The 14,274-nt window shown below is 37.2% G+C and overlaps 1 protein-coding gene and 1 non-coding gene across 2 annotated transcripts in view; one reads left to right on the top strand and one right to left on the bottom strand.

Annotated features, from left to right (window-relative positions):
- Window positions 1-14,274, top strand: part of SNTG1 (syntrophin gamma 1) — a gene marked incomplete at its 5' end in the record, with an annotated part of 391,830 nt that overhangs the window by 318,710 nt on the left and 58,846 nt on the right. The window contains 2 exons of the mRNA XM_003793729.2: window positions 1,015-1,167; window positions 5,416-5,508. Of these exons, the coding sequence (XP_003793777.2) occupies window positions 1,015-1,167; window positions 5,416-5,508 (246 nt within the window). The remainder of the gene's footprint in view (window positions 1-1,014; window positions 1,168-5,415; window positions 5,509-14,274) is intronic.
- LOC111726571 lies at window positions 13,865-13,971 on the bottom strand. Its single transcript, XR_002774318.1, has one exon. It is a non-coding gene; the product is annotated as a U6 spliceosomal RNA (small nuclear RNA).

The following is a 14,274-nucleotide window of genomic DNA, read 5'->3' as shown; positions in this document are numbered from 1 at the left end:
TATATAAAACAGTAACACAGTCACTTGTTATCGTTATCAAGTATAATGTACTGTATCTTGCAGTTGTATGTGCTACACTTTCATATGACTGTTGTGCAATAGTTGTATCAACACAGATACCTGAGTAATGCTTTTTACTGCAATATTAGGATGGTTACTGTGTCACCTGGAGATAGAAATTTTCACCTGCATTATAATCCTGTGGGGCCACCATTGTTCGTCGAGTCAGTGGGGGACCAAACATCCACAGGCAGTGCAGGGCCATGTTTCAAAGGCCATATCTCACATACGACACAAGGTTATCCCATTTCATAAATTCTTATTGCATTTTCTTCTCATTTTAACATCTACTAGAGTGCACATACGTTTGTGAATCTTTTAGTTAAAAGCTTCTGGTAAGTCCCAGAATTTGTCCATGTCAGAGTCTTTCTGACCCACTGAAATAGAGTTACAAAGAAAGGTAAATGTGCTTTTTTTAAAGCAGCATAATTGCTGTAGCTAAGTTAGAATCATTTCCTTTGTATTTCTCTCAGAGAAAACTGTTTTGATGATTCTTTAAGTGCTTCAGAAATCAGTTCAATTAAAACCTAGGGTACTTATAACGCTTTTTAAAATTTGCAAACACATTCACAAGAATTATTTAATTTCAACATCTTGACAGCTCTGTAAGGAAGAGCAGAGATTGTGTGTCACTGCTTCGTACTATAATAAGCTGAGTCTCCTATGTTCAACGCTTTGGTAGTTGTGTTGCTAGGCAGAACTGTTGAAGCCAGAGATTCTAACTTCTATTTCATGAGCATGCTCCAGCGTGAAGACAGAGAAGTGATGTGCTAGCTCTGGACTCTGAGGCCTGGAGTCTTGACTGCTGTAACCATTTTTGATGAAGACCAGTGATTCATAGTTTGTTAACTTTTTTACTGTGGCATCCACTCCTTGCTCCAGTTAGAAATAGCGGTGTTAGCAATGCACAGGGATGGATGTGTGTCAGCCTTTGTAACTCCAGGTTTTCACCAGGACAGTGACCTGCTGGACCGGCGGAAACATTGCTTCACTGTGCAGTCCGAGTCGGGGGAGGACCTCTACTTTTCTGTGGAACTAGACTCTGACCTTGCCCAGTGGGAAAGAGCCTTCCAAACAGCAACTTTTCTAGAAGTGGAACGGATACAGGTGAGGGTCTGTGTGGCTCTAACATCTGTGACTCCCAAAGATACGTGACCACTGCATTAGAGTTCTAATAGAAACCAAAGTGGTATGAAGACACAGTTCTGTGAGCCCTGACGTCCTTCTCAAATACAAGATGGTGCAGAAAAATGAGCATCCATTGTAAGAAGGGCAAAATGTAGTAAGATTGTAATATTCAAGTCACATTTGACTTCTGCAATTACAAGAGATTCAAGATATAATATATAAGATAACAGAACTTGTCACTATATATTGCGTATTGCAATTTTAATACAGGTATTTTTACTTCTTAAAATGTATACACATTTTTTGGCACCCTCTGTATCTTCCATGATTAGCCATTGTTGTTAAATGACTAGTAATACAGCTTTGAATTTTAATTAATTTAATTAATTTTAATGTTTCCATAATTTGATCTTTGTAGGCCATTTCCTACTATTCATCAAAACTATATTCTAATTGGACACCACTTTAGTTTAAATCTAATATACAAAATACTCTGATTTTAATTGTTTACAAGGTCATTTTCTACTCTCCAAACAGGACTACTTAATTTCCAACCTGCCAGCTTTGTTCACTCTTAATGCTCTTTCTCCTAGAAAGTCTTCCCTTTGTTTCTGCCCTTCAAAAATACAGTGTTTGAGATTTTTTCAAAAGTTCTTATCATCCACGAACACGTTGCTCCTGATATCCAAGTGCCCTGCCCACCGATTCCCACTGCCCCTTTCACAACCATCCTCACATCCTTTCCTCTTCCCACGGTTGAGCACACGGTCACTTCGCTGTTTCTCAGGGCTGCTCAGACACTCACTGGGGCTCGTATTGGAACGACCGACCTGTGCTTGCCATTCCTTGCACTAAGTCAGAGGGGGCTTGGGATTCACTGCATTCTGCAAATCACAAGTGTCCAACAGATTATTTAAGTGAGAAGCCACATCTAGATCAAACTCCAAAGAGCCCTCAGCTTCTGTGATGCATGAGACCATGGAATCTGACAGGCTCCCAAACTCAGTTCTCTGGCTGAACTCTGATAGCCTTAAGGGAAAACTGACAGGTGTGGTGAGCTTGTCACATGCAAATGATTCACAGGGTAGGAGCTTAAACACACACAGGGGCACTTAATGTTGAAAACAAATATAATAATATATTTGACAATCATGGAGATTCGGAGGTTACAGTTTTTTCAACATGGCAAACTTATTTCTTCCTTTGACTCCAAACCTCTCTAGGCAAGACATCAAGTTGCACCAGTGTGATGTTACAACTGGTGACAAGGACAAGGAGAAGACCCAGATTTCAGTTGTTTCATTGTTCAGTGGACACTGTTTAATAACTCTGCTTTTATCTTCATATATCCAAAAAAAGTTAAAGTAGTTAAAATATATTTTTTATAATTTAGCTTATAGAAACCTCATTCAATAAAATACACTAATATCAAAAATGGAAAGATGGAAACTATCTTAAATATTGATTTTCCCAAGTGTCAATGTCTATGACCATTTTAAAGTAATGCAATATAACAATTGAACGATAGTTGACATATTTGTTATAGGTTTTCTTAATTCGTGTTTTGCTAGAATATTCTAATTCGTGTAGAAACAACTGCATGGCAGTTTCTACATTTTGATCCCTGATGTTTCTATGTAAGATTCCTGATGTTTAATGAAATAGAGATGAAATTCCATTTGTGCTTTGTATTTTAATTCTGTTTTTTGATTCTGAACTTTGTGTTCTCTACACTGATGTTCAGCAAAATGCATTGGACTATCTATTTACTCACAATGCCAATTTAAGAAACATGTTGGAAGTGAACAGTAAAATATTTGATGCCCTTTTAACTTTTAATTCTACTGATTTTATAATTTTTAATTTAGTATACTAGAAATCAGTAATCAATAGCCAAACACTTTGGTAATGTTATTTTTAAAATTCAAGGTGTGAATATATTGACATGAAGAACCTTACACATTTTTCTTCTATATTCTCAATATTTTACTGCCATTAAAATTAGTAGATAATTAAATAAGAAAGGACCATAGTTCTATTGTGAAAGAGTCAGAAAGAAAATTAGCAAATTGAATTTCAAAGTGTTTCTCATTTGAATTTCCCCCAAAAGAATAATTCTAATTTATTACTTTTTTCTCTTTATTAAACAGAAATTTTTTCTCTTTCTATTTTATTAAACAGAAATTAAATACTAAACCAAATATTTTCCAATATTAAACATATATTAAGTATTTTCATGATTCAGATTATAAATTATAGAATTAAACTTCAGTGGGTCTCAATTTATAACATATCTGTTGGTTTCAATTTAATTATTATTGACAAATCTAATTTAGTTTGTAATCTGAATTAGTTTATAGTTCTGCATTAGTTTGTAATGCTTAACTCTTTTTTTTATGCTGCTACTAGAGGATAAATATTTAATAAGAATAAGAATTTCTACATCATCTCAAAGTACCCCCAGATATATGCACAAAATGTTTTTAATTACAAAGGGAAAAAACAAAGGGACAAATTTTATAGTGAAGAACCCTGAGAAACACTGCCTGAACCAAGCGACCAGAGTTAATGTTAATGCCTCAAAGCAACACCATGGATTTGGTACGGTGTTGTTATCTGATCTACAGACCTTGTTCTCACTTCATCAATTGACCTATTGTATCCTTTACAGCAAAAGGGAAAATTTATGTTTTCTAGACTAGGATCCAATTTAAGATTATGTTGTCTGGTTTCTTCAGTTTCTTTTAATCTGGAATACTTCCTTTGTCTGTCTTTCATGACCTTGACTTCATGAAGAGTACAGCTTAGTTACTTTGTGAAATATTACTTAACACGGAGTTGGCTACTGTTTCCTCATACACATGATGTAATGATGAACTTAATAGGAAAAATTTAACGCATTCTACTAAATGCATTATAGCCTGGCATTTTCAGATTTGAAAACAGCAAACAATTAAGTGTAAATTAGAATGAAATTATATAGCTTTGAACATTCCTTAATGCTGATAATAGTTTTAATAAAGTACTGATGAGTGGATGCAAGCATACAAGATGTTCTGTGTTAAACAAATATAACTGCTCTTCAAAGTGGACTTTTGAGGCACATTAAGTATGTTCTCTAGACTGCTTTTTGGAAAAATTTAACTCAAAGTGGATAATTCAGTATTGTTATAATGTTCTTATGCAAACTAGGCTTAAACTCATGAATATGGCTTTTTGGTGAAGGCAACTTGATGCATTTAATTATGATTGCAGTTTGACTGTGATTCAATCAATATATTTTATATGCAGTGTTGTAAAAATAAAAACAATATAAACATAAGCATGAAAGATTTGCTTAAGATGGATAAATATCTCTCACCTTGTATGTAAATCACAAGTACTTTTCATCATTTGACTCTCACTATTGTTTGAAATTAAATGCAAATAAAACTAGCCTATAGATATAACAATGTATCATGTTGTATATAAGCCCCAAGTTTTTATTTCATATTTGGTTAATATTCTCTTTTTTATATTTCAGTGTTCAAATTTATTAGGCATCACAAAATGTTTATTACATATAAGTAAAGTTATAATCTGATCTCAGTGTGAAAAGTCATCAGTTGTTGATTTGTAAAGAATTAGTAGTTTTATACAAATAAGCAGGCAAGTGGTAAACATCTTTGGAAAATAGCTTGTGCCATGTGGAAGAACATCTAGAGACTCCTAAGATGAAGGTATCTCCTTTTGCCTCTGTTACCAATCTGCATTTCTGTGCCTGGGAGTCTCCTTTAATAATATCCATGGAATTGATATGCTGAAAATTTAACTACAGCATTAATCTTTAGACATGGTTTCTCTTGGTTTCATGAAATACGGTGATATTGGCTATATGATATAGCAACTTAACAATCTTGCTCATACCTAAATATTTTTATACTAGTTTCATTGTCGATGTAGCAAAGAGAGAGGGTGGGACAATGTAAAGACAAAGTTAGACAGAGCAGGATCGGAAACCTGTCCCCGTGTGCCCTTTGACAAGTCAGAAAAACCCAACAAAAAGCAGTGCTCTCAGCTTCTGTCTCATTAGCATTGGGATGTTGATAGTACTGCCTTATTCACACAATTATTCCTAATATTAAGTTAGATTTTGTATGAAATGCTTATTGCAGGAGCTGTCACAGTCTTTGATATTGACAAGCCATTAATCATTTGAAAAGTAACAGCGCATTCTGTTCTGTCTAGTGCAAGACCTACGCATGTGTGCTGGAGAGCCATCTGATGGGACTCACGATCGACTTCAGCACCGGGTTCATCTGTTTTGATGCTGCAACAAAGGTAATGTGCTCGGGTCAGCTTTGAGAGATGTGCCGTGGGCACTCTGATTCAAGGACAGCTGAGATACCATTGGATTCCTCCCGGCATTTTAATTGGTTATTAGATGTCTAATTTAAGATCCTCATTTTTGTGATGGAAGGTAAATTAGTATTCAACTGGTTTATGGAAAAAAGTTTGAATTTTTAATAAAACAAATGTAGTAAAACAAAACATAACAATGTTAAAATCGATCTCTGTCAATCTATTTAGGATATCTCATTTCCTAAAGGTGTGCATTCATAACTGAGGAGATGTTTTCTCCCTCCAAAAACAGTTTTGTTAAAAAGGTGTTCTTTTATGATGATTCTACATCAACAGCTGCAATATAAAAATAAGGAAAACGTGTTGCTAGTCATTATAGCTGATATTTTAGAATTCAGTCTTGGTGGGATTTGAAGTTTGAAGTTCCTACCAGTGAGGGCAATTCTTACAAACACCTGTTGTGCAAAACTGACAGGTGCCCTTCTCACAGTTAGGTGTCTCTGGGAGAGACAGACTGGAGGAGGAAAGGTGCCTTCTCAGCCAGTCACATCTAAGAAACCCTACCCTTGGTGATTATGAAGTGACATGTGGCAAAGTCAAAGCATTGCAAATCATCAATATTATTATGATTTTAATTGGAAGTGATGATAAAGCTCAACTGACCCCCATCTAACTGCTAACCTCCTCCCCATAGCTGCTATAGTTTCCAAGTCAGGGCTCTGGTCCCAAGGAAGACAGACTCTTCCCTCTCTTGAAAGACATCAATTCCTTAGATAAACTCCACTTTCCACTCTATCAAAGTATGGCCTGAAATGTAAATTGGGTAATTTGTTCCTTATCACTAGTGTTAAGGAATAATGCGTAATTTCCTATTTGGACATACATGTTTTATCTAGAAATTAAGGTGTATACAGGATTTTCTAAAGCAAATGTCAACAAAATAAGAGTGATACACATGGGAGGCAGGGAGAGTATAGGAGACCGTGGACAGTGTTGGCATTTCGGAGAAGGTGAGCATCTGACGGTGGGGTCCAGCTGCTCAGAGGCCTGGCTATTCCTTATGACTCAACAATCAAGATTACCATGCACAAGTTCATATTACTTCAAGATGGCCAGGATTTCTTTTTATTTTAACATTGTGAAATTAAATAGCATAGATGTGCTGGTCCTTCTTGGCAATCTGGCATATCACCTTTGCAGAGATGCCAAAAGACTATTTTTGTAATTAAGAAATTTCAGATGACAGAGTCTCCTTTGATTGCACTTAACTGGGACTGTCATAAAATTTTTCTAATACTAAAGACTTTTTTTTGATTCAAATACTCATCAAATTGGGATAAGCATGTAGTGTTAAACTAATAAATAAATTTAGAAATAAACTGATTGAATAGAAGTAGAAATATAACTTTGAAAAGAAAAAATCATTGCCAAGATTGTCCCCAAACTCTATGGCATCAGTGTGAAAGAGGCTCACACGAGTGTGAGAGGGCAACAAAAGAGCTCATCTGAACACACTTCTCAGTAAGTCTGTTTTGAGTTTAAGTCTAGTATAACCCAAGTCAACGCTGATGTCCTATTAGTGTTGCATATAAGGAGAAAATCATGACGCCAGTGCCCTCTCCAACATACCTATCCACTTCTGCCCTGAGTGTGTTGGGAATGAGTGACTCGGCAAGGAAGTGGAAGGAAATGGCTGTTGTGGGAATGAGGGGAAACTTGCCCTTCCCCCCTTGCTGAAAGATCAACTCACAAGGCACTTAGGTTTAGAGAGAGGCATGGGAGGATCACACAGCCACTGCCACATATTCCAGTGAGGTCCACAAACTTCTCCACCGCCATTTTGTGGGGGGAGGATGAGGAAGAGGGGTAATTTGTTTAGGGGCAATAAATGTTTGCTAGGGAGGATGTTTGGATGGGGGAGACAGATGGACCTATAAATGATTCTCTTAGCAAAGTACATTACCCTAAGACAAGTGTTACGTTAAAATGGTCTGGGCCGGTCAGGTTGCATTTTTGATCTTCTTTCCCTGAAACACCTTTGAGGGGAAGGGAGTCCATTGCTCTTTTTGATGGGTCTGTCTGGTTTAAGCAGGTAGAGGGAATGCCCTTCTAAGGGCCTTAATTCAAAACACTCTCAATACCCAGGAGTCATATTCTGGGTGAAAGTTCCTGAACTCCTTCATTATGATGCCTCCTAGGGCAAACTACTTACTATGAAATGTGAGTTTAGTCAGCTTAAATTTTACACTCGGAAAAACAAAAAGCTCTCAGGAGTCCCCATTGCTATCTTTCTGCTTTCTGATTCTATCATTGGAGACATCTAACTCAAAGCAATCTGAGCTTCAGGTGATGTGAAAGGAATCTATACGCAGAATGCAGAGGGCTGTAGTATCCGAGGTCCACTTGGACAGTTAAAGTGTGAGCTGTTGATAATTATAGCAGGACAGCAGGACAACAGCCATAAACAGAGAGAGTCCTGGGTACACATCTGCACCGACCCGACTGCAAGAAGCTTGCCCCACTTCACTACAAGCAATCTTTAAATATAAAAAGGACAATTGTTATATGTAAATTCAAATGTCTTCTACCATTTTACTAAAAGAATTATATAATATCTAGAGACTTTAAGTGATACTCATGCAGAAAGTATCCTTAAGAATGCACCAGAAGTGGCACAGAATTGTGGAATGTTTGGCCGTAGGAGTGTCCTAAGTATTTACTGGATTCCTGTCATCTGCAGAGACACCCAGGAGGGCAGCCAGTGTTGGGTGCTTAAGAGGACATCATGGAAGTTATCTTGAGACAGGAAGGAAAAATTATTTAGACAAATGTCTGTAACTGAGGAAGGACATTACATTTGAGGGCAGAGGAGATGAGAGGTCAACTTTGTGGGTAATTCAGATCTTGATTATGAAAGAAGTCATGTTTAAGAATTTCGATGTAATTCTAAAAGTCTTTGAAGTGTTTGAGAGGTAGGAAAGAAGTGTTCAGATCTGTGTTTGATGGCATAAAACTAGTGGAAGAACTCATAATCGAGAGCGAGAGAGCCTGACACAGCCCGGATTACACACCCTCCAGCGCTGCCCTCCGCTGGCGTCCGCCACTCCACGATGGCCTGAAAAAGCCCTGTGCGTGAAGGGCCAGTCTCGAGGAAAACAGTGATGCAAACGGAGGCTGACACGTGATCATGGTGTCTCCGCAGCTCTAAGAGATGCTCAGCTGACTGAAGCTGAAAGTTCAAGGAGGGACCAGGAGAAACCAGGATGGAGAAATAAATTGGCCCACAAGGTCAGGGTCTGAGGCTTGGTTGACACAGATCTAATTTCTACCCTGCAAAGATCACTCTGGCAGAGGCACAGATTCCACTGTTGATGGCAAGATGGAATTAATGGACAGTTATGTTTCCCTGGGATTTCTTATAAGAATCACTTTTAAACTTTTAAAACCATGAAATTCTATTTAAAAAAATGGGGGGGGGTGCTGTGCTTTTTGTCTGTATTAAACGGATAAACTGGAGATCTGATGGTTAAATCAAGGATGAAGGCTGTGCCACCCACTCACGCCTTAACCTGCTGCAGTCCAGGCATCACAGGCTCCAGCACTGTACCTGGACCCCTAGGAATGTTCCTACTTTGTAAATGCACATTGCAGTGAGTGGGGCAGTGATAAATCTTGACTCTTGAACCTGAGTAAAAGTATTGCTCATATCACTGGTATTTCCCTGTGGAGTGGGTGGGGCATCTGGAATCACTAAGTTTCTTAAAATTCTCAAAGCATGACAATTCTTATCATTTTTTCAATGTTTTAATGATTGAAATTGAGAAATGCTAGAATTCTTTTTTTCTTTTTTTATGGTGAAAAGTTATATATTTAGAATTAGCCAGCTGGACTTGGGTTAGATGATCCCAATTTTGATGGCAACATCCAAAGCATCATAATCAGGAGCCAGTCAAACATATGCCTTCTTCTCACCATCGGGCCTGATCAGGGTGTTGACCTTGGCCACATCAATGTCATAAAGCTTCTTCACAGCCTGTTTGATCTGGTGCTTGTTGGCTTTGACATCCACAATGAACACAAGTGTGTTGTTGTCTTCTATCCTCTTCATGGCAGACTCAGTGGTCAGGGGGAACTTGATGATGGCATAGTGTCAAGCTTGTTTCTCCTGGGGGTGCTCTTCTGAGGATATTTGGGCTGCCTCTGGAGCCTCAGAGTCTTTGGCTGCCGGAAGGTGGGTGATGTCGGATCTTCTTTTTTTTGTGGCTGTGGATGCCTTTTAGCACTGCCTTCTTGGCCTTCAATGCCTTTGCTTTGGCTTTGGCTTTGGGAGGGGCAGGAGCTTACTTCTTCACTTTGGTGCCATCTTGTGAAAAGTGAGAAATGCTAGAATTCTTAACAAGGCTTCCTTGGTTCAGAACACCTATGAGGCAGTACTGACACATAGCATGTTAAAAAGATAATTTTTAATTATGATGGGCTAACAGATCTATGAAGATAATAACTCTGAAGTAAAATAGTGACATTCTAATGAATCAGCTCTATTGCAGGTTAGAAGCCATTGTAATGATTTAATGTTTTCTTCTTGTCTCCATTAATAATCCACATTAAAGAAAAATTGAAGGTATTATTATTGGGGAAATGAAAAATTCATGTACATGTACGGTGATCTTCATTTTAGGAATTTACATTCTGTGTAAGTTCTGTAACGTCAAACTCTTCCTCTCAAGAGGTCCTCCTGCCTCAGCCTCCAGAGTAGCTGGAATTACAGGGGTGTGCTAGTTTTTCTAATTTTAGTAGAGACAGGGGTGTCACTTGCTCAGGCTGATCTCCAATTCCCGAGCTCGGGTAACCGACCCCCCCTTGGCCTCCCAGAGTGCTGGGATTACAGGTGTGAGCTGCCACACCAATGGGCCAGCCTATTGTAACATTTAAACAAAAAAATGTGTGGGAAGTGTGTTGCACGGTAAGAGTCAATGTAACCCTAAGCGAAATCATTTCCTTCCAGTTTTTCAGATTTTCTCTATAAAATTAGAGGACTGCCTTCTATGCCAAAATAATTGTGATTCAGAATTAAATTCATTGTTGACTCATTAACATTTGTAATTCATGAAATAAATCACTGTAAGTCATCCATTTAATCCATGAAATCACATTGGTTTCTACAAATTTCAAAGTAAAATTTGAGAAGAAATTAAGATGGCCTATGCATGTATATTTACATTTTCGCACGTCTCTGATATGGCTTCTATAAACTGAAGGAGTGTTGAGCTACTGTTTCTCTCAAAGGTCTGTAACTTTCATGTACTCACACACACAAACGCATGATACATTTATTTGATTTTTTTCTGTAAAACATTCACATCATTATAATTATTATATAAATTCCATACTTTAAACTTCTCAAAATAGAATTCAACCTTCTAAATAAAATTTTAAGCTATTTATTCTATAATATTTCAACTATTTCATATTAAAGGTAATTACTACAAAACCAAAAGGAAAATTTGAAAATGTCCAAATGAATACTTTTGGAAATATCTTCTATATAAGTAGAAATGTTAAATGTACATATGCCTGTGTCATAGCCATGTCAGTATTCGTATGAATGATGGCAGTGTTTAAGAATGCCTTCAATCGTTTTCTGTCTAATCGTGTAAGTTACAGCTCTAAAAGATGGACAAAAACAGCTACTTTGTGAGATTTTTATATTCTTCAGATGAATGATTTCTTCTTTGCTTTTAGGAAATGAAGATAGTGCACATATTGCAAAACAAACCCAAACATATAGGGAAACTATTGATTAGGTAAAAAATTTTTCTAGTCTTCAAGCACTTCAACGAGATCTTTAAAATAAAGATTCAAAAGAGAGACATTAACCTATCTTCCCACAATGTGTTATTTAGATGCTATCTATTTAAAAATAAAATTTTCTGCCTTTTTGTATTCATTTCTTGAAATACAAGAACATTGACTAATGGTAAACTAATGTGAAAATTAACATAGACTTTATGGCCTATATTTACAATTTAAAGTATATGAAGGACAAAAGCAGCTTAGTGTCAAAGCCTTTGGCTAATACGCGCTCACCATATTCTTACTCTTCAATTTTATATCTTTTTTCTTTTCCTTAATTATTTTAAATTTTTAATTTTCCTGCCTCTCTGTGACTTTTGATACATTTTATTTTTTCTGGATTTTTTAATATTCAGAATCTCTGACACCACCACTGTATTTAGTTTGTCTTTGTTGGACTCATGAGTTTGGATTTTCATGAAAGTTCCGAAACTCACAAGTATTAAATGGGAATAATGATAGTATGTTATTACTTACATTTATTACATTATGTTCATGTTTACAGTTTATTCTAAAATTAAATGAGATATTATGTTGATAGTAATAAACAATAAAGTAAGAGATACAGATTCTGAAGTATTTCAGCAGTGTTTCCAAGTTGCTCAGTGCCTGTCCTGTCCTTTTCTCTGTGCCCGGGAACCATCAGGCCGGGCTTTCTGTTTTGGTTGCCCAGAAGCCATTAGTGAGCTGCTTCTGCTCCCTGAACCTAACAGCTATAGGAACTCTGCAAGTCACACAGCTGTGATAAACCTCATTTTGTTCATCACTAAAGTGGACGTGTAAACGACACCTTTCTCAAAGAGTTACTGTGACATTTGTATTTTATTTTATTTTATTTATTTATTGGGGGGAGAGAGACAGATTCTCACTTTTACAATGTCAAATGAGATGCCACTCACCTGTAGTCACTGTGCACAATGTCAAATGTGATGCTTCTCACTCTCTGGGTGACAAGAAGTCACCCTGTGCATCTGACACTGGATAAATTGTCTTTTCTAAGTCTCTTGGAAAAGCACACCCAGTGCATTGTGATGCCCGATAGTATTTAGATGCCGTGAGCAGACCAGGCATGCTACTGGGGACACCCAAGTGCATCTGTGACAGCTTGTCCCTCAACTGTGTGAGTAACCCTGAGTAACCTTCTTTGCCCCACTCAGGATGAGTTCTTCTCCAGAAGACTCTGTGGTGTCACACAAACAAATTTTTGGCAGTCTGGCTTCTTCCCCAGGACAACTAATATGTGAAAAAAAAACTCTAAATTCCTTGAGTAAATACAATCTGGGCTCTGGCTAGGACATCCCCTCTTGTGGTCTCATGTATACAGAGCCATTCCAGTTTGAAACACATACCTGCCCTCACTTAGCTTGAGCAGTTCAGGCTCTCAGCTCCAACCACTTGCAGTAAGTCGTATGGCCAAGCACCACAGCCTAAATCAAGATATCCAACGCAGAAAGATTACACATCCCAAGGTAATTCATTATATGTTTTTAATTTATTGGACACAATAGTTTATTTACCAAGTGGTGCTTTTTACCTTTGAGTCAAATCTAAACCATCGATTTCTGGAAAGACATATTTCTTTGAATTCTAGAATTTTTTTAGTATGCTTGTGGAAATAAAGAATAAACAATTGATTCATACCTATAAACTTCATAATTAAATTTTAGAAGTCATATTAATAAATGTGAAGAATAGTGAGGCTTCAACAATAAAAATATGCAGACATCTATGTATTAATTTGGCAGTTATTTAATAAAGTGCTTAATCTCTGTCAGTGGGTCAGCCCGCAGACAAATGGGAGGGGATGGAAATAGTGGCTGCTTCGCAGATTGCCCAGATGTACTGACTCAGACGCAGCCGTCTCAGTAAACTCATTCGTCTCACTAATGCTCTTGCTGTCCATTAGGGTGGCAACTGTGTATTCAGATATTAAAAAGAAATAACTAGAAAAATTGGCTCTTACAAAGAATTGATAATATGAGTCATAACTGTGACTGAATTTTTATCACGTTTCCAAAAAACAGTAGCAACATATAATACAAACACACACACATATAACACTATTTATGGTTTATGTCCTTAAAAATTCCTATCTTGGAATGTAATGTGTAATGTGATTGTGTTAAGAGGTGGTGCCTTCTGGGAAGTGGTTAAGTCCTGAGTGCTCGCTCCAAGCTCACAGATAAGATTAGAGCTCCCATAACGAAGCTGAAGTGAGCACCACGGCCCCTTTTGGCCTTCATCTTTCTGTTAAATGAGTACTCAGCAAGAAGTTGTGATCTTGGAAGCAGAGGGCAAGCTTTCACCTGACACGGAAGTGCCAGCACCTTGATCTTGGACTCCTAGCATCAAGAACGCAGAGAAATACATTTCTCCTGTTCATAACTGAATCCAGTCTTGGGTATTGTGTTACGGCAGCAGGAACAGACTGAGATGCTCTTAGAACCCAAGAAATACATTCTGACAAAACAATTTTTTTTTTTTAAATATGGAATGCTTCATGAATTTGTGTGTCATCCTTGCACAGGGGCCGTGCTAATCTTCTCTGTATTCTTCCAATTTTAGTATAAGTGCTGCCGAAGCAAGCACCAAAACAATTTTTTCTGTGTATTTTCATTACACAAACAGCATACAAAATTTCTCAAAACAAAATTAGCATGTTAAGAATACCAAACAACATGCTGTGTCTAATAGTATGGCGACATATGACTTAGGCCAGTGCTTTGTTTTTGCAACATGTATTTTGGACTTTCTTTTGAAAATTTTTAATGCATATAATTAAAATAAGCTCTCTGAGCCTCAACTCACCAAACTGATATACTTAAGCTTTTCTAAGGTAATCTACCGTCTGAATTTCAGAAACACCTTTTAACAGAACCATATTAATCTTCT

This window comes from Otolemur garnettii, unplaced genomic scaffold (genome assembly GCF_000181295.1).
Source record: "Otolemur garnettii isolate 467f Iridium unplaced genomic scaffold, OtoGar3 scaffold00071, whole genome shotgun sequence".
NCBI lineage: Eukaryota > Metazoa > Chordata > Mammalia > Primates > Galagidae > Otolemur > Otolemur garnettii.
The sequence above is the reverse complement of the archived record's forward strand: the minus strand, read 5'-3'. Positions and strand labels throughout refer to the sequence as shown.